The 20,081-nt window shown below is 34.6% G+C and overlaps 1 protein-coding gene across 3 annotated transcripts in view; it reads left to right on the top strand.

Moving 5' to 3' along the window:
- The window catches only part of CADM2 (cell adhesion molecule 2), a 1,065,284-nt gene that overhangs the window by 909,518 nt on the left and 135,685 nt on the right, over positions 1–20,081 (top strand). For all 3 annotated transcript variants that reach the window (XM_074333327.1, XM_074333317.1, XM_019745437.2), the window contains one exon: positions 16,597–16,767. In XM_074333327.1, the coding sequence (XP_074189428.1) occupies positions 16,597–16,767 (171 nt within the window). The remainder of the gene's footprint in view (positions 1–16,596; positions 16,768–20,081) is intronic.

Below are 20,081 nucleotides of genomic sequence, written 5' to 3'. Positions count from 1 at the left end.
GCTGTGTACTGGTTAAGTTACTTAGAAAGAATTTAATCCTTTCAGAGCTTTTTAAAAATTCCTTAAGGCAGGACCAGAGCAGTATTTATTGTAAGATTTTTTTTTTCTCAATACTGAGATAAAGTCCTTCTGAGTGACCAGTATACCCAGTATGCCCAGTTATGAGGTTTTTCAGTCAAGTTGGCTAGAATAGGCACTATTCCCAGCCTTATGTGAGCACCATGTATTATTTCCTTTAATCCTTTTAAATGGTTCTTGTCCCAGCCTCATCCCTTACACAGATGCTTTGGTCAGTACTTGCATGCTGAATAGTGGAGGGCACAATACAGATGTCTGGAATCGTCTCATAGTGCAGCCCTCTCCTTTTTGACGCTCTGCCCTGCAAACTCGAGCTGCTTTGGCCTCCTCAGACACCCGGCGTCACCTCCTTAACTCAGGCAATCCACCAGGTTCTGCGTGGGTTTCCCTCCGTGTGCTACCACCATGGAAATCTCTCAAGGCATTAAGCAGTGACAAATTTTAGGGATCACCCCATTTGTTTTCCATCTCTTGGGGATCACTGTCCATTGTTATGATAGTCAATACCTCTAAACTGTTGTGTTCAGGTGAGAAGTAAATTAGGCTCTATTATTCCATCTAGGCTTACAGCAGAAGACTTTTTGTCTTTGTTTTGATGTGTAGAGAAAAAATACTCTTATTTCAGTGGTAACTCTCTTAATTTTGTTTGCTTATTTGTTTTAAGGTGATGGCATGAATTTTAAAGGATGAACGTGAATGAGAGTGAAATGTGTCCATACTCACTTTGACAGACTATTTTAGATGAACAGTTCTGCTAATTTTAAAGGTTAGGAACTACTTTATTTAGCTACAGAAAGTCAGTGCTATTATGTGTTCTTGTACATTGTGGGAATGGAAAGGAAATTTGCAGCATGCATATAATGAGATAAATAGGTACAATTTTTTAAACTGGGTTTCACTTTTTGTCAAGAATGTGCATTTCTATCAACAAAAGAAGCTTTTTTAAACTTCATTTTTAATTTGTTTTTAATCATTTCTTTTTTTAATTTAAGGGTTAAAGCAAGTATACAGTTCAATCATTCAAGGCTCATCAGCCTATGAGCAATCTTGAGATTGTAATCACATAAACATTAAAATTTGCTAGAATTTTAGTTCTCATCTGCTAATGCAGGAACTCAATTGCTACTCAAATTCTCCTCAGGTTACTTCCTAAAGGTCCTTTATGGCTTCTTCATGTGCTAACAAAGACCGTCCCATGTTTCAGTTTTAAATTTTTCATGGAAATCCAATTCTTCATGGTTTTTGTGGGATCCAGAGAAAGAATGTCTTGTTCCAATGAACTTTGGCTAATGATCTTCTTTGGATCCAGGAGGATATTTTATGAAATTTATGAATCAGACCTTTCTAAAAATGTTTCTTTATTCTTTGATCAGTAAAAGCCAATAGATTTAAATAGTTTTCCACAATATTATGGCCTAATTGACATCTTAGTGTAGCAGCATCTAAGTGCATTGGCAACTTTTCTTCTATTTTCATTGGTAATGGGGAAATTGATGAAGATAGATTTTTTTATTGGAATTATTCTATAGTAGATTAAAGTTGCATCATAAAGTTGTAGCTTGAATACTAAATATTCAGTTTCTTGAAAGTAGTCCTTACATGAAGTCTTTATCTTCCAAGAAAGTAACCAATCTTACTTTTCTTTTTTTTCTTTTCTTCATTAAATAACTCTTTAAAGTGTTCATGATTTGTCTGTCTCCTAAATTGAAACCAAACAGAAGATTAGCCATTTTTATCTTTTATATTACAGCTTTATTGGGAAATAATTAATATACCATCAATTCAGCTAAAAATTGTAATGCATTGGTTTTTAGTAAATTCAGTTATGTAACTCTCAGTATAATCAATTTTACATTTACATAACCCTAAATAAATGTCATACCAATTAGTGATCACTCACTAGTCCCCCCCAATTTCACCCTCCTCAGCTCTAGGAAACTACTAATCTACTTTCTATGTCTCTAAATTTGCCCATTGTGAACATTTCCTATAAATGAAATCATACCATATGTGATCTCTTGTGACTACCTTCTGAGAATAATGTGTTCAAGGTTTATCTATGTTATAACATACATTAGTACTTCATTATATTTTATTGAATAGTATTCCCTTGTATGCATACAGCATGTATTATTTAGCCATTCAACAGTTGATGGACATATTGGTTTTTACACTTCTTGGCTCTTATGAATAACTCTGCTATGAAAATTTAGGTGCCAGTTTTTGTGTAGAAGTATGTTTTTTGTTTGTTTGTTTGTTGTTTTGTTTTTTATTTCTCTTGGGTATGTACCTAGGAAAGGTATTGCTGGGTCTTCTGTTTTCTGCTTTATGTACTTTGGGTGCTCTTTTTCATATGTACATATATTTGTAATTGTTACATCTTTCTAATGGATTGACACATAATGATATTATTGATATAGGCTAATTTCCATCTACCATTTCACATTTTGTTTTCTCGTCTCCATTGTTTTGATACAAGTCACTTGTTAATATTTTTGGAGTTCCTTTGTCTGTGAAAAGTTGTTTTTCCTCCTTTCAAGATTGATTTTTTTGTTTTGTTTTGACATTTTTGTTATGATGTGTCTGAATGCAGATATTTTTGTACTTAACCTACTTAGATTCCATTGAGCTTGTTGGATATGTAGATTAAATTTTTCATCGAATTAAGGAAATTTAAATTAGTATTTCTTCATTTTTTATTATTTTTTATTTTTTTTATTTTGTTCCTATTCCTTTTTCTTCTTTCCTTCGGGTGTTCTTACTACACAAGTGTTGTGCTTAATGGCATCCCAAATTACTCTCAGGCTTTATTAATTTTTGTATTATTATGTTTTCTCTCTTTTCTTCAGATTACACAATCTGTACTGATCTATATTTATTTTGACTCATGACTACTGTTGAATTCTCTACTAAATTTTTCTTTCCAAATATTGCATTTTTCAACTCCAGAACTTTCATTTGGTTCTGATTTAAATTGTGTTTTCTTTATTGAAGTTCATATTATTTTGTTTCACTTCTTTAAGTATGATTTCCTTTAGTTCTTTGAACATACTTACAGTGAATCCTTTCACGTCTTTGTTAAATTCATCATTTGAGCCTTCTTACCAGCAATGTCTGATGTTTACTTATTTTTTCCCTTCGAGGAGTCACACGGTCCTGTTTCTTTGCATGTCTTATAATTTTTGTTGAAAGCAGAACATTTGGATAATATTTTGAGCAAGTCTGGATATTGATTGTACCCTGCAGCTTGTTCTTGTTTGCTTGTTTGTTTGTTTAGTGACTTAGGTGGACTATTTCCACTGTAGTGCAAAGCATGCGATGTTGCTCAAAGGGCATAGCCTTTGGTGGGTGGATAGTCAGTCTGGGATGACAGTAGCTTTCTTAGGGCTCTTTGTCTCTTTCTCTGATGTGACTGTTAAGCTTTCTGCCTCTGTCAATAATATACATAGCTATGCCTCTCCACTATTTGTTAGCTGATTGCTGTATTGTTTTCAACAATACCCTGTGCATAAATTTCTCCACAGCTGATCCAACTAGATTGAGAACCCTTTGCTGGGTGTTTTTTGAGGCCAGTCTTTGAGGTTTTCTTTGATTTCAGTAAGGCTCTATCTTGCTGGTTCTTTTTCTGCTTTTCTCTCATAAACTAGCTGGTCTATGGTTTAGCTTATTGGTCTCGTGAGCTACCAGTCTCCTTTTACTTGCGTACCACCAAAACCTTCATTGTTTTCAAGAAGGCCCTCAGCTTGAGCTTCCCCATATTGTGTTCCAAAGTCAGTCACCTTAGAGAGCACTACAGAATGCTCTTATTGTGTATGGTCTGACTATTCCCCTCGGCAAAATCTCTATAACACTCCTCCTGAGCTGGGAGCATGGCTGCTTCTTTTGAAGGACACTCACTCCTATTTTAAAAACAGGATGCTGGGTGGTAGACTCTGATCTTCTTGACTTGCCTCTCTGGCATGAAACATCCACTCTATGAGTGAACTGAGGTAAGAACTCTCAGGGTCCCTCTATTCTTGGCCTATAAGTGGGGACTGGATGAAGGAAGAGACCCTGTTCTCTCAGTCACACTCACTTACAATTTAGCCTCTGTAACCAAGAATAGAAGTGAAGGGAATGAGAAATGCTGGCTGCCTTCCTCTCCTGGGAAAATACTGTATCCCCTGATTGGGAGCTAACTGGGAGGAAAAGCCCCATCGTTTGGGCTAAATTCACTTAATCAAGCTTCCTTCATGCTAAGCTGGGGGGTGGGGTGGAAATAGGGAGCAAGTCATGGCTCTATTACCACAGACTCCACCTATTCTTACTAAGATTAAGTAGACTTTCTTGAATAATTATTTCTTCATTTGTTTCATGCTCTTACCACAGTTTTCAGAGACCTTAAATTTGTGTGTGTGTTTAAATAATTTTCACCAGTTCTTTTTTTTTGACTGGACAGAGTGTCTACAGAGCTCCTTATGCTGATGTTCCAGAAGTTGCCCACTGATTTCTGTTTTATAGTCTTGCATTTTCACGAGATTGTCTTATAAATTATTTTAATATATCATCTTTTAAGTATCTTTCATTATTTATTTTTATAAATTATTTTATCTCTCATTCCCTAATATTTTTTTTTTTCATAGAAGAAATCTGTATTTCTCTTCTTAACCATTTTATATTAAAAATTTGGTTTTATTTTGCCTGTACAGGACATGAAACTGTTTTTAATTTCCCTTTCCTTGTAATTATAGATACTGTTTAATTATGTGATTTCTCTTTTTTTAATAAACTTAATATGAAAAGAACATGTATAAATGAAAACAAAGGTTTAATAGTTTGATATAGTTCTAATGTACTTATTTATTTAATTTAGCTTTTCTTCTTAATGCTATTGTCAATTTATTTCTTCCATCTTTCTTTCTTCCTTGCTTTCTTTTATCTACAGTTAAATATATCTAAACTTTCATCTTTAGGAATTTCTGGCACATGAAACTCTGTTCTAGTTGGGCTGCACTAAGGATTAATATGTCTATAGAAAATAGTGAAGGGGTTAATAAAGGACAAAAACAGGGTAAACGCAGATGTGAGTAAAAGAAAATACTGACAACCCATAATAGTTGAGAAAAGTCAAAAAACATAACAATAGAACTGCATCAGATAAAATTTATTTACATTTAGTGTGTTTAATTGTCAATCTTTGATAATTTATCTATAGCTTTTGCATTGTTACAAAACAGAAACTCCTCACTTTTTCAGAGGTTTGATTAATGACATCTTTAATTTCTCAGGAAAGTGATGATAAAGAATTTAAAAAGAGATACACTACAAAGAAAATATGATAAATCACACAATTGCTCCCAAATTGCACACATTGACATGGAATGAGTCTATTTACAAGAAGGCAAGGAATGTTTTACCTGACTGAAAATAGCCATTATTTTTTAATACTTATTTTTCAATTACAGTTGACATACAATATTATGTTAGGTTCAGGTGTACAACACAGTGATTGGACATTAGTATAACTTACAAAGTGATCACTCCAGCAAATCTAGTACCCATCTGATGCCATATATAGTTATTACAATATCATTGAGAATATTCTTTATACTCTACTTTACATTACCATGACTATTTTTTAACTACCAGTTTGTACTTCTTAATACCTTCACCTTTTTCACCATGTCTCAAAATTCCTTCCGTCAACCGTCAAAATGTTTTCTGTATCTATGAGATTGTTTCTATTTTGTGTGTTCATTTATTTTGTTCTCTAAATTCCACATATAAGTGAAATCATGTGGTATTTGTCTTCCTGTCTGACTTACTCAATTTGCACCATACCCTCTGGGTCCGTCCATGTTGTTGCAGATGGCAAGATTTCATTCATTTTTATGGTTAAGTAATATCCCATTGTATATATATACCACCTCTTCTTTATCCATTCATCCATCAGTGAATATCCAGGTTGCCTCCATATCTTGGCTATTGTAAATAATGCTGCAATGAACATATGGATACACAGTTCCTCTGAAGTTGTGTTTTGGGTTTCTTCAGATAAATAACCCAGAAGTTGGAATATTGGGTCCTTCTTTGTCTCTTGGTATAGGCTTTGTTTTAAAGTCTATTTTGTCTGGTATAAGTATTGGTACCCCAGCTGTTTGTTTTTGTTTCCATTTTCATGAAATATCTTTTCCTACCCCTTTTACTTTCAGTCTGCGTGTGTCTTTCGATCTGAAGCGACTCTCTTACAGGCAGCATATGTAAAGAGCTTACTTTTTATCCATTCAGCTACCCTATGCTTTCCATTGAAGCACTTAATCCATTTACTTTTAAAGTAATTGTTGATAGATAAGTAGTTTTTGCCATTTTATTATTCATATCTTTGTGTGTTTTTTTGAGTGTGTGTGTTTTTTTTTCGGTCTTCTTCTTAAAGAAGTCCTTTAACATTTCTTATAACACTTATAATACTGGTTTGGTGGTGATGAAATCCTTTAGCTTTTCCTTGTCTGGGAATCTCTTTATCTGTCCTTCAACTTGCTTTTCACCGCATGGAATATTTTGTGCCAGTCCCTTCTGGTCTACAAAGTTTTTGTTGCAAAATCAGCTGACAAATCTTATGGGATCTTCCTTGTAGGTAACTAACTGCTCTTCTCTGCTGCTTTTAAGATTCTCTCTTTGTCTTTAACCTTTGGCTTTTTAATTATGATGTGTCTTGGTGTGGGCCTGGGTTCATCTTGTTTGGGACTCTCTGCACTTCCTGAATTTGTATGTCTATTTCCTTCACCAAGTTAGGAAAGCTTGCTGTCATTATTTCTTCAAATAGGTTTTTAATTCCTTGATCTCTCTCTTCTCCTTCTGATACTCCTGGGATGTGAATGTTGGTAAGCTTGATGTTGTCCAGAGGCCCCTTAAACTCTCCTCATCTTTTTGGATTCCCTTTTCTTTTTGCTGTTCAGATTGGGTGTTTTCTACTACCTTATCTTCTAAATCACTGATTCAATTATCTGCTTCATTTAAACTACTGTTGATTCCCTCTAATGTATTCTTCATTTCAGTTATTATATTCATTATTTCTGAGTGGTTCTTTTTTATGTCGTCTATCTCAATATGTACATGTTCTGTCTCTTTGTTGAAGTTGTCACTGAGCATCCTTATAACCATTGTTTTGAACTCTATTGGATACATTGCTTGTCTTTATGTTGTTTAGTTCTATTTCTGGAGCTTTATTCTCTTCTTTCATTTGGGAAATGTTTCTGTGTCTTTCCATTTTGGCTGCTTCCCTGTGTTTGTTTTTATATATTAGGCAGGACTGCTATGTTTTCTGGTCTTAGTAGAGTGGACTTATGTAGGTGTACCATGGGTCCCTGTGGTGGAATCTCCCTGGTCACCTCACCCAGGTGTGTCCTTTGTCTGGGTTGTATGTGTCCTTCTCTTGTCATTGAGCCTTGGTTTCTCTTTGGATGTCAGTGGGAGGGATGGGCCTTCAAGCCGATTGATCGTGAGTATTGCCTTTGACTATAGTGGAGAAGCTATCGTGCAAGGCCTGACCCTAACATTGCAGAATTTGCTTTAGCAGGGCTCTGGTGCCCTTTGGATGTGTAATTTGTGGAGGTGGTTGGGTGGTCCTCTGGTGTGGCCTAAAGCTGGCCACTGGGAGTGTTTGTCCTGGACTCTCTTGGGGGATGCTTTGGTGCAGGCCAAGGTCAGCCACTGACTGTGACCAGCCCAGGGCCACTTGGTATGAGTTACAAAGTGATCTGCATATGATTGCCACTTGTGCTGGCCTTGGAGGTACCTGGAAATACTTAGTTGGGAACTGAGGCCGGCTGCCACCAGTGCCAGGCTTGGGGATGTGTAGCAAGAGGTACAGGGTACGCTGAGTCCAGATGCTTCTCTTTGGGAGGTTGTGAACCTTTAATAGATTTTAAGAAAGTCCATAGCAAAAGCCATGTCAGGCCATTTGCAGAAATAGTATTTGCCTACGTCTGCATGTTGAAAGGGGTAGGGGCTCAACTAAAGAGCAAGGGCTTCTGCTTACACTCCTGTCTGTGAGAAAACTGCCTCTCTAGCTCTCATTCTGAAACCAGACAATTCAGTTCCTCCTTGTATGTCACTGGTGCTTTTAGAACTGCTGCCCCAGTGCTGGATCTCAGAACAAGGGAGTCCGTCAGTGAGTAAGTTTGTGCGTGGGCCCTTTAAGAGGAACACCTGAGACTCCAGTCGCCCTCCACCTCACTCAGCCACAATATTCTCCAGTTTTCACACCAGGGGTCCCAGCCCCACACCAGGCTCCCCAGCCCAGGGTTCCAGGGCCTGGTGTGGGGCTGGGAACCCTCACTCCTTCGGAGGTACCTGTGTAGCTGAGATATCACTCACCATCACATGTCGGTGTGAGACCACACAGTTCTGCATTTCCACCCCTCCTACCAGTATCAAGGTGGCTTTTTCTGTATATCCTTGATTGTCAGACTTCTCTTCAGCTAGATTTCAGGCAGTACTCAATGATGGTTGTTTTTTAGTTTAGTTGTAATTTTGATGTAGTCATGACAGGAGGCAAGCACAGTGTTTACCTACTTTGCTATCTTGACCAGAAGCCTGCCATTATGTTAAGTAATTCAAACATACTTATTAAGCATCTGTAATGTTCCAGACTCTGACCTAGATCTGGGTATGAAAATTAGACAAACATATAAAAATGAAGACTACCTGGAGAGGAAAAAAGAAAAGAAAAAAAAAAAGAGAGCGATAAGGGAGAGGAGGAATAATAAACGAGGAAAAAATAGCAAAAATATCATGACAGAAACAAAGTTAAAATTCCAAATTATCTATTTTATGAATGTATGAATTCATTGAACGATGTAAATGTCCAAGTAGGAAATTGGAATTTAAAAATGTTGTGTTGCTCAGAAAACAAGAAAACCTGTTGAAAAATTATCAAAAAACCCCCCAAAACAACAACAACAACAACAAAAAACCATGGTAGTACAGAGAAACATTATAACATTCAGAAAGCCAATTTCTTAACACAGATGTTTTACTGATGCAAATGATTCATTTTCACAATAGGTAAATGAAGGGCAGGTTGATTTTTTTACATATGCTGAATGCTACATAAAATAAATTGTTTGATGACTAGAACTGCATCATCACAGATGTTTCAAAGGAGTCACATTTTCTGCTGCTTATAGAGTTTGTTAAAACAGATAGATATTTTTTTTTTTTTATTTTGTTTTAGATAGTTTACTCTAATGGATGTGCTTTAAAAAAAATCTTTAAGCCATCTTTTATCATTTTGGGGGCCTGCAATAAAACTCCTCCTTCAATATAAAATATAATAAACCTTTCAATATTAAGAAAAGAAAGGACATTATAATCTCCAGAAATATAGTGACTACCCTAAGGCATCATGCCTAGAGTCAGGCAATATCTTTTTATATTTGTCATCAGATGGTGTCATCTTTTTGGTTCAGCCTAAAGAAGAGTAGTGCACAGAATAGAATTTTTTTAGAAAATGTTATAAGTGAAAGTTGACTTCTCATGCCCTGACTTTCGTTTAATGGCACGGTAGCTCACTCAACCTACTCTGAAATGAAAATAGGTTATTGTAATGTTTTCTTGACCATTGCCAAGTGAAAGAGGCATGGGAAATACTAGTTACAACCATAAAGGTTATTCCCTGAATATAAAGACTTCACTGATAAACTAGCTTCACATGTAAACTTCTTCATGTTTACCCACACCTGGCTGGATTCACATGTGATAGAACATGGATATTTATGAGCAAGAAATATCTGCAAAAGAAACTACATAGAAACAGGATTTATTATTAAGAGGCGAACACTATGAATTCAAATTCATCAAGTACAGACACTATAGAGGATTACAAACTGATTTTCACACTTAGATATAATGTTTAAATTTTATGACTGTAAATGTGTTAGATATAAAATATGAAGGAGTTCCTAATAAACTCTTGTAATCTGGAATTAGATTTGCAAAAGACTCCTCTTTGCTCCCCTCCCTACTTCTTTTTGGGGTTTTGTACTTATGAATAATTGGTAGAGTGTGAACTAAGCTCAAAGTAGTCAAGGTAAATTCTGCAAATTACACAGGTTAAACCTTCACAGCTCATTCCTGAGCTGTGTAAGACAGAAAAAAGGAAGACCTTATTGAAACTGACAAATGCTGCTCTTTAGCTCATTACATTAGTGATGTGGAAATCATAAGTAATATTCATATTGCTACTGATTATTCAAAAAAAGAGATAATAAAGAAGATTTTCTTGAGGACAAACTAATCTCTCTTAGACTATCACAACAATTATTAACTAATTTCCTGAGTAACCATTTTTCTCCTAAATAGTCTATCTCCCGTGCTCCTTTCAAAAGAAATATCTGATAGGGTGAGAATCACAGAGGAGACCTGATACTTAAATTGTTATTCTCTTTGATATTTTGAATATACCAATAGTTTAAAATATATATTTAAATAATATGTGGACATATCTGCCCCCTACCCTCTGCCCACTGGACTGGGATTCCTTTTCTCATTTAACTTTTAATACAGACTCTAGCATGGTATCAAACACATGGTAATTGCTCAAGGTTTTTATATACAGAATGAATGAATCATTTGAATTAAGGTGGTCTCAAACTTTACCTTAATTTTGAAAGGTGGTGACTCTCTTTTTTACTGGATGTTCTCCTGGCCTGGGCAACCAAGTTAGTATTCTTCTAAGTCTCAGAAAACTAAATAGAGAATTAAACATAGGCTTAATCAATCACTTGGGTGAAAGTGATCTAAGATTTTACCTTCATAATTTTTAAGCAAAATGACTCCTTACTGATTGTTCCCCTGGACTGAGTAATATTGCTCTTAGTGTTCTAACATATTAAATCTTAATAGATATTTAAATATTGTTCCTGAGCCATCAAACAGAAATTGAACTGGGTTCAGTGTTTTATGAGGGCAAGTGATTCTTATACTTCCTGTTGTTCTAGAAGGATTTGTATAAATACAAAAATCACGGATTAGTATAAAGGTAATATTATTGAATATGGAGCAGCAGCTAGATTAGTGTAGAAAAACGAGATGACACCTAAAGTTAAATTAGCAAGCAGGTTCTCACATTTGCCAGTGATGAATCACAAATGTTTATTAGTACTTTTTTAGCTACAGTTACTCATCATGTCCACAAACCAGTTGTATAAGAGGTCTAACGTTTCCTGGTACTGAGAGTCAGAAGAGATCGTTCCTCTCGGAATCCATGTGTTTTTGACAAATGTGTATGCACTGACCTCTGTTGGCCTCAGGTTATATACAGCAATAGTCATACAACAGGTTCTTATAGTACCTTTGAATGCAGACCTGTGGGATAACACTTAAGAAAAACTTGATAAAAATTGTAACATTCTGCTTGTTTGAATAAACTGAGAGAGATTTAAAAATATTTAAATAAATGAAGCACCTCCCATTCATCAATCATCCATAAATGTGATTTTGCTCATCTGAGCTTTTGAAATCTACTAACAGGAGCTGAGTTTCAGTAAAATTCCTTGCCATATGAAGCAGATACTCTGTATTGCCAGTTAATGGTGGAGACATAGCTAGAAAAACCAGGATTGTGACTGGCCACCTATGTAAAAGATGAGTATTAGGAGGATTTAAAAAAAAGAATCTACCTTGTGCAGATTGGAGTTGTATGAAGGCGTACTCATAGGCAGTGATGACATTTGCCTCAAGAGTTTGTTTTTCAGCCTTCCCCAGTGAAAAAGTGATAGTGGTTACCAGACTATAAAGTTCTACAATGTAAGACTTGGTTCAAAATTTTGGGTCTGGAGAAAGCTTAAAACAGATATAAAATAAAGGTCTTACCTTAACTATTGAGAAAAAATGCTTTGTAAAATAACTTTCAACACTTTAACTTAAGGAACAAAGTTAGACATTCCCTCTAAGACAAACTGGTTTTAAAATATGCATCTAAGTTTATAAGTGAGTTAACCAGACATAGTTACTTTATGTCAATTAAAAATATATATATATGGGAGAATTGGTCATCTAAAAATAATGCAACTGTGTTTTAGAAAAGTTAATCTATAGAACTTCTTTGAAGCAGTAATTGCACAACATATCCAGTTGTCAAATATGGTCACTCCAAAATTTTGACAATAAAACTAAGTTATTTCATATAATGCTCACAGTTTCTCTTCTCTCTATGGCAAGAGGACATACAGCCAGCTTACTAACAATGGTGTCAAATCACTGAAATACCATTAATAGCGGCAGTATAGATTCAGAATAAATTCCTTGAATTCTTCTACTAAAGTTATCATCTGATTAAAAAAAAAAAAAAAACACATTTAAAAACCCTAACTCTGAAAATAATAGTAAAATTCAAGTTCTATATAAGCATCAATGTCTGGGGTACACACTGAGAACTTGCAGTGATGGAAGTGGATAGACAGAAAACTGAAGGCCCAAATAGGTCAGGAGAAGTCACATAATATCCTACAAAATTTCTAAGAGATATCTCCAAATGATGAGGACACATGGCAGTTTCAGTAACGGGAACTAGGCAGAAGCTGTATTTAAGTCCTGTCTTGTCCCCAGTGTGGCCTATTGGCCTTATAATGGATTAGAAGGAAACTGGGCCACTTCAGGTACAAGCCTGATCCAGAGGATTACTACAGGACAGGATTTCCCTTTATGAAAATGAGACTATGTCTTTTCAGGTCTGTTTAAATGAGATCAACATCACAAAAGTGAAGAGAGCAAAGGTATCAGAATAGTTAATATTGCAGGACTCAGGGTGATTAGAACTATTGTGGTGACAAGGCAACTTCCCAAGGAACTTCACTTTAAAGGATTTTCTTTCTAAAAATCCAGCCGAAAAGTGGACAGATCTAGAGCGACAGGTGAGCTAGTATTATAAATCTGGGAAGAAGGATGTGGAGGTATCTTCTAATATATGATATTTTATGGAAGATTTGGATGCAGAAAAGTCCAGATGACCCTTTGCTTTGCTGCTTAGCTAAGCTGACTCAGAACTTTTAAACTTACTGATTCATGGGGCTCCAGCAGTCTTATATCTGCCATTTTTCCCCACCATAGCTCTTTGACATAAACAATCTAAAATCCCAAATATGAGCAGATTGTATTCTACAATCCAAGCCTCATAAAGATACATAGTATAAAAAACTGGTATATATTTTTGAGACTTCACCAAGAAATGTTTAGGAAAATAATTTGTGTTGAGAAGTACACTTAAGGAATTTTCCCAGGCAGAGTTGTTTTTTTTTTTTTTTTTTTTTTTAACTTTATTATAGAAACATCTAATGAATACAATGTAAGTACAGTAATATAATGAGACAATTCCCAACAACCACCTATCAAAAGCAAACATTGTTTTGATTATTTAAGAACAAGTACTTAAATGTCCTGAATGTCCTTTGGAGAAAGAGAAGTAGCTACAAAAATTATGAAGAAAAGTAATCCTACAAATTCCTTTGTTTATTATTTGCCCTCAACTTTTGCTAACCATTGCACCAATGCATTATATAATATATTTTGAAAAATATAAAAAAAATAGGAAATATATTTTAAAATAGTAAAGGTAGAATGGAAGTTTAGGTTAAGAGGAGAGAGATGGAGGGGGAGAGGAAAGGAAGGGAGGGAGGGAGGGAGGGAGGGAGGGAGGGAGGGAGGGAGGGAGGGAGGAAAGGAAGGAAAGGAAAGAAGGAAGGGAGGAAGGGATAAAAGAATGGAGGAAGGTAAGTGTGTAGAGTAAGTCCCAATATTCCAGTATTCCTTGGGTTATATCTCTGGTGTTGATGTATCCGCTGCTATACCACTGCTCCTCAAACTATGGTCCATGAGCCAGCAGCAGATTTTAAGTCTCCACCCCACAACATATTTAAATCAGAATCTACATTTCAATAAGGTCCAAGGTGATTGGTATGCACATTTCAGTTTTAAAAATTCTGCTCTAGGTCACAATGTATAGTAACATGACAAAGGAGAAAAAAGGGAAATCCTCTAAAACAAGACAACATGAAACAAGAATATACAGAATCAGTAAATTAACTATGCAATATAAATAAACTTTCTACTGATCCTATAACTCTGTAAAATATCAGTTTTTTTATAAAGCTAGAATGTGGAACTAGAGAAACATTGTAAGTACTATTTCTTATCTTTTCGGAGTGGAAGTGGTCAACATCAAATATGGAGAAAGATATTACGATTGTCTCTTCTTAATGCTTTTCCCTGTTCATTATATGCCTACTAGTAACCACATAAGCTGTCACATAAGCTATTATTAAAAGCAACAAATTATACTTTTGTTTATTTTATTTGTATGATGCTCATTAAAATTTTATGGTATATACAATTGTTCTCAGATTTATGTGTCCAATTAATATTACATTAAGTAATACTTTAGTAAGGGAAACAGAAACAGCTAAAGGAAACAGATGTGTGGGTTCTTAATATGCAGCTGTTATTGAAAGTAAACAATTAGCAAATATATTTTTGAATATTTTTTCATATATTTTAAACAATCATAAAAGTAGTTTGTCAAAAGACCTAAGTTTTTCTTACACTGTCACCATTTAGAGCTATGAACAAGAAAACATTGGACATAGATTTATAGGAAAGAATATACAATGTAAAAATTAGGAAACATTGTGTATAAATCTATGAAACAGTGAAAAGATAAAGATATGTAATATATATATATGTTTATATTTAAATATTTTATATATATAAATGTTATATATATATGTGTGTGTGTGTATATATATATATATATATATATATTATGTAGCAAAGAACTCTAAATGCATCTGTACTATCCTGACCTATTTTGACTTAAAGATCATTTCATCTTTTTACTTAAAAATATTTTTAACTGAAGTTGAAACTAATTTTCAGGTGCACAAATCTCAGAAATGACTGTGGCTAGCAAAAATGAAATATTTCATAAGACATATGTTTATTATGGAAAACCCTGCATCCAATATGATTGATTTATAGTTAAAAGACAGAATTAAGATTTTTATACCCTTCCCACCTTCCCAAATGTTAGAGATTTTTCTTATTCTGAAAAACTACCTAAATTACATAAAACTATTTTTGGGTGTGTGGTAAAACTCTTAATTAGGTAATTTTTTTTTCATTTTGTAAACATTATCATGAACATATATTTACAAGAACAAGACATAGAACTTTTATATAGTTTTATTCTCTACTAATATTTATTTTATTTTTGTTTATAAAAACAATCAATAGGATAAAGTCATACTTCTGGAAATAGGTAAAACTCAATGAGCCATGCAAACATATTTACCCATGAAATACATCAAATTCAATATTATTTTCAAAGTCAGATCTTTGCACAGAGCACAAAAATGGAGGTGAACTTAATTGTTGTCATTTAAATGTTTTAAAAATAAATTATTTAATTCATTTTAAAATGAAATATTTTATGCACTTTATGCAAAACAAGTCTCTTTCTGAAAATATTATTGTTCACTTGAAATGTAAACATAAGAAAATAAAACAGCTTTTCCCCTCAACTATATTTAAGATCTTGTTATGATATCTTAATGTTAGTCTATGATTCTTTTTAATTTCTAATTCATTAAAATTACCTTCTTCTTATCAGCTACTTTAGACTTGAGAAATTTCTAATTAAATGAAAATGTTATTAAACCTCTTTTTCACAGAGAATAAATAATCCCCAAGTACACCATTTAATGAAGAATCTAAATTATGTACAGTAAGTTTAAATATTGATAAGTGAATTCACATCTGGAGGAAAGTATTTTCATTCGTGTTCAAATGAATGTTCAAATGAACTTAGCTCTTCAACCAAGTGAAGAGCATTTATCTCAATATAAATTTCACTGCAAATATATTTATATTTATATTTATATTCATATTTATATTTATATGTATATTTATATCCGTATTCATATTCATATTTATAAATATTCAAAGTATTCAGTTGACAGTCTTCCTTGTTTTCTTTACCGAAGATGATAACTTTCTCATCTTAGGTATTCTTGAGCAATTAGGTTTACCTCACATTTTTCGTGTTAAAATTTTAGCTCAAATACATTGTGCTTTCTTTTAGGCATAACCAGATAGTTGTGAATTTGCTCTTCCCAATTGTGCGTGTGGCTCAGAGAATTAAGATTAATCTTCAATAAAACTGAAATCTAAAGATGGAAGATTAATATTGTAAAATGGCCTGATTTTTCAAGTGGAGTACAAAATATATATATTGCACTAAATGAATAAAACTGTTGTACCCTGCCCTGTTATTTCTGTATTTAACCTTTCAAATTTATTTTTTAAATAGTTGCATTTTTTTCATTTTCTCAAATTCAAATGGGTTATAGGTTAAACTAACAGATTTCGCTCTTAAACCTTTGATAAAGATAGGGAGAAGATGCTTCCAATAAGAGTATCCAGTAAGTGAAATCATATTGTGGAAGAGAGTATCACAGAATTTTTCAATTCACATTGTAATTTCAGACGTAAAATATTTAAAAGAAGAGGATGCAAACCGCAAGACGTTCACGGTCAGCAGCACCCTGGATTTCCGAGTGGACCGGAGCGATGACGGCGTGGCGGTCATCTGCAGAGTAGACCACGAGTCCCTCAATGCCACCCCTCAGGTGGCCATGCAGGTGCTAGAAATACACTGTAAGTAAACGCGCCTCCCTCCCACTTTGTCTCCGCAGCAGATCTCTTCATTTAAACTCTTCATTTAAAGTTATTTCCAAACTACCTGAAGTTACAGCAAACGTGCTGCAAAATCGACAGCAGAATGAAGGAAAACGACCCTCAATAGTGTTAACCATTTTCGAAGGAAAGTAGTGCTTGCCTGTGTATCATTAAAGACAAGGAAGAAAAATATAGGGCACGTCAAAAAGTTAAAACTCCTAATCACCTTCCGAATGGTGGCTGGATGTATGCGTGAGTGAGCAGGTGGAGGAGGACAAATGGTAATTTTGGCAGAATCAGAGAGAGTTGGGATTCTGAGAGGGGCATTAATGAGCTTTATTGCGTGAAAGGAACTTCCTTACATGCAATCTGGCTTCCTAGCTTTGCTATGAAAATTAAATTATTATTATTTTTTTTTTACTTTCTCAATGAGATATACTAAGTCTGTATGAATGCAAGGGCAAATCTATTATGTTTTCTTAATCAACGTCATCATTGTTTATAAGTGATAAAAACAATATTCATGGGATGACTCCAGTAACCCAGGGCAGTGCTAATACTTTGCTGTCTCATCCCATGCTATCTCACGTTAGGACATCAGCGTAACAACCCGATGACTGTTAGTTACTCCTTTAGTTACAACGTACAGGTGAATACACCAATGGTTATAGAGGTTGAGTCACTTGGCCAATTCCACACAACTAGCAAATGGTGGACTTGTAATTATGAGTAGTTAGCAAGGTCCTTGGGATACACGACCTGTAAATATTTATCAACATGAAAGTGAATGAATTGAAATAAGTAAGACAAAGTACAAAAGAGTAGAATGCAGGAGATTATATTTCTGAATTGGATTACTTTATTTTTAAAAAAAAATATTAGAGATTATTTGTTTGCTTTCGTTATCTGTGATAAAGTTATAGCTTGAGTTTAGAATTTGTGTGAGATGTAAAACTACATTAGATCCTAAAATGTTAAATCTAAGTACTGGTCCTATAGAAAGCCTCATTACATTTTGTTTTCATTTATTTATTCAGCAAGAATTTATTGAGTGCCTGCTATGGAACAGGCATTGTTTTGGGCACTGGGGTTACATAAGTGACAAAAAAAATAACAACAAAATAAATCAACATTGTCTCCAAGTGTCGGATTCACCACCATTGCCAATAGCAACAAACTCAAGTTCTTTTATAGCATCTATTGTAGGTAGGAATGACAAAAGCAATATAAATAAATACAGCATATAGCATGTTATATATTACGTTCTATGGGGCAAAAATATTAAGCAAGGGTAGTGATAAGGAGTGCAATTGAAGAAATGGGAATGGGGGAGTCAAGGAAAATGAGTGTGTGTGTGTGTCTGTGTGTGTGTGTGTGTGTGTGTGTGTATGTGTAATATATAGGTGCAATATTATATATACACATACACAGAGAGAGAGAGAGAAAAGCAAGTATAAAGGCCCTGAGTTATAGCATGCCTTATTGTCTTTATGTTTCTAGGAACAGCAAAGATATCAGTGAGTGCAAAGTGTAGTGGACTATGGGAAAAGTAGACAGGGTACTATGAGAAAAGATGCAGTGCCAGGGGAACTAGACATTTTTTATTATTTTTTTTTATTTTTATTTTTTATTATTTTTGATAGAGAAAATGTCTATGATTTTCAATTACTGCTTTTTCTGATTTAATTGTTTATTAGTTTTTGAAATTATTATAATTTTAACTACTTTCAATTGTATTACATTAGTTTGATTAATTTTGCTCCTGTTCTCATTGAAGTAGATTCAGAAACATGCATATGTTTTAGCCCCAACTGAGATTATCTCCAAATTTAAACATTCATTTGCAGTGAGACCTTGGACAATTATTGCAACTGGTTAAGCTTTGAATATAAGCTAGAGAATTCATTTCTGTGAGGAGCAAACTAGACAACTTAAGTCAAGCTCATGGCATTCAGTAAAAATTTCAATAAATATCAATTGCCTTCTTAGGCAGTCTAGGCTCCTATAACAAAACCATGGGATGGGTGGCTTATAAACAACAGAAATTTATTTCTCACAGTCGTGGGAGTCGAAGTCCAAGATCAAGGTGCAAATGCATTCAGTGTCTGGGGAGGACCTGCTTCCTGGTTCACAGATGGCTGTGTTCAATCTGTGTTCACACTTGGCCGAAGGGGCTCAGGGGCTCTGTGGGCTCTCTCTTGTAACGGCACTAATCTCGGTCACGACCTTCCAAAGGCCCTACTTCCTAATATCACATGGGGGATTAGATTTCAACATATGGGTTCGGGGGAGGGGGACAAAAACATTCAGTCTACAGGCCCTTCCTTTTCTATCTCTTCTTATTTCATTGACATATCTTTCAAAATATGGAAAGTTACATAACTTGGTATGTTGAGAGATTCCAGATCATCGGCATCATAATTTAAGTGTTTTTTTCACTTACGTGTAAAGCCAAGTAAGACTGTTTAAAAGTAATATTTGATGACTGTAATTGTCACCATACAGTAAAAGAAAATAATAACAATTATGCCCTAAGGAATGTTGAAGATCACCAGCCAAAAGAGCATCAAACGCCTACCATTAGTATAGAACAATTAGGTTTATTTAGTGTGCTGTGACAAAGTTGATGGCATACCAGATGAATTTATGAGTGTAGGTAAGAAGGTGTTAGGGGAGACTTGATATAATATTTGGGCCTAAGTACCGGTCCTGTAAAATACCTCATTACATTTTCAATAGTCTAAATCGGGTTCTGGATTGGATGCTGTCAAAATTGGAGTCCATCTAGTAATGGGTATATTGGTAACGTTTACCTAGAAAGCAATACTATTAAAGCAGAACTAGATTTGCTGTTATAAAGATGCAGTGGTTAATGATGCTGATTTACATGGTTGCTGAGTGTCCTGGTCTCCCCGTCTTACTTCAGACCAGGTCATGGAATAGACGTCCCATTGTCGTATCCCACTCCACAGCCACAGAATGGCTTCATGTGATTATTGTTTAGATTCTAGAGAATTGCTTATGTTTGTTGAAAATATTTCAGCTTAGCTGTCAATGCCAATTGTCAGCTGCCAAAGATTTTCACTTTCTTGGGAGCCCAAAATGGAACTATTCTGCATACCCATCCTGGGCATTTTTAGCTGCTCACCATATTTCAGTATGCATTATTAAGCAAACTTTGTGGAGGAAGGCAATTGAATTGCCTAATTTTTTAGAAAGTTTTCCATAAAAAATGTGATACTTGCTGGCCAATTAAAAATAACAACTCATTCTATCATGGTTTAATGTGTAAG

The sequence above is a fragment of the Rhinolophus sinicus genome, linkage group LG01, assembly GCF_036562045.2.
Source record: "Rhinolophus sinicus isolate RSC01 linkage group LG01, ASM3656204v1, whole genome shotgun sequence".
Lineage (NCBI taxonomy): Eukaryota > Metazoa > Chordata > Mammalia > Chiroptera > Rhinolophidae > Rhinolophus > Rhinolophus sinicus.
Note: the sequence above shows the minus strand (reverse complement) of the source record. Positions and strands in the feature narration are given on the sequence as shown.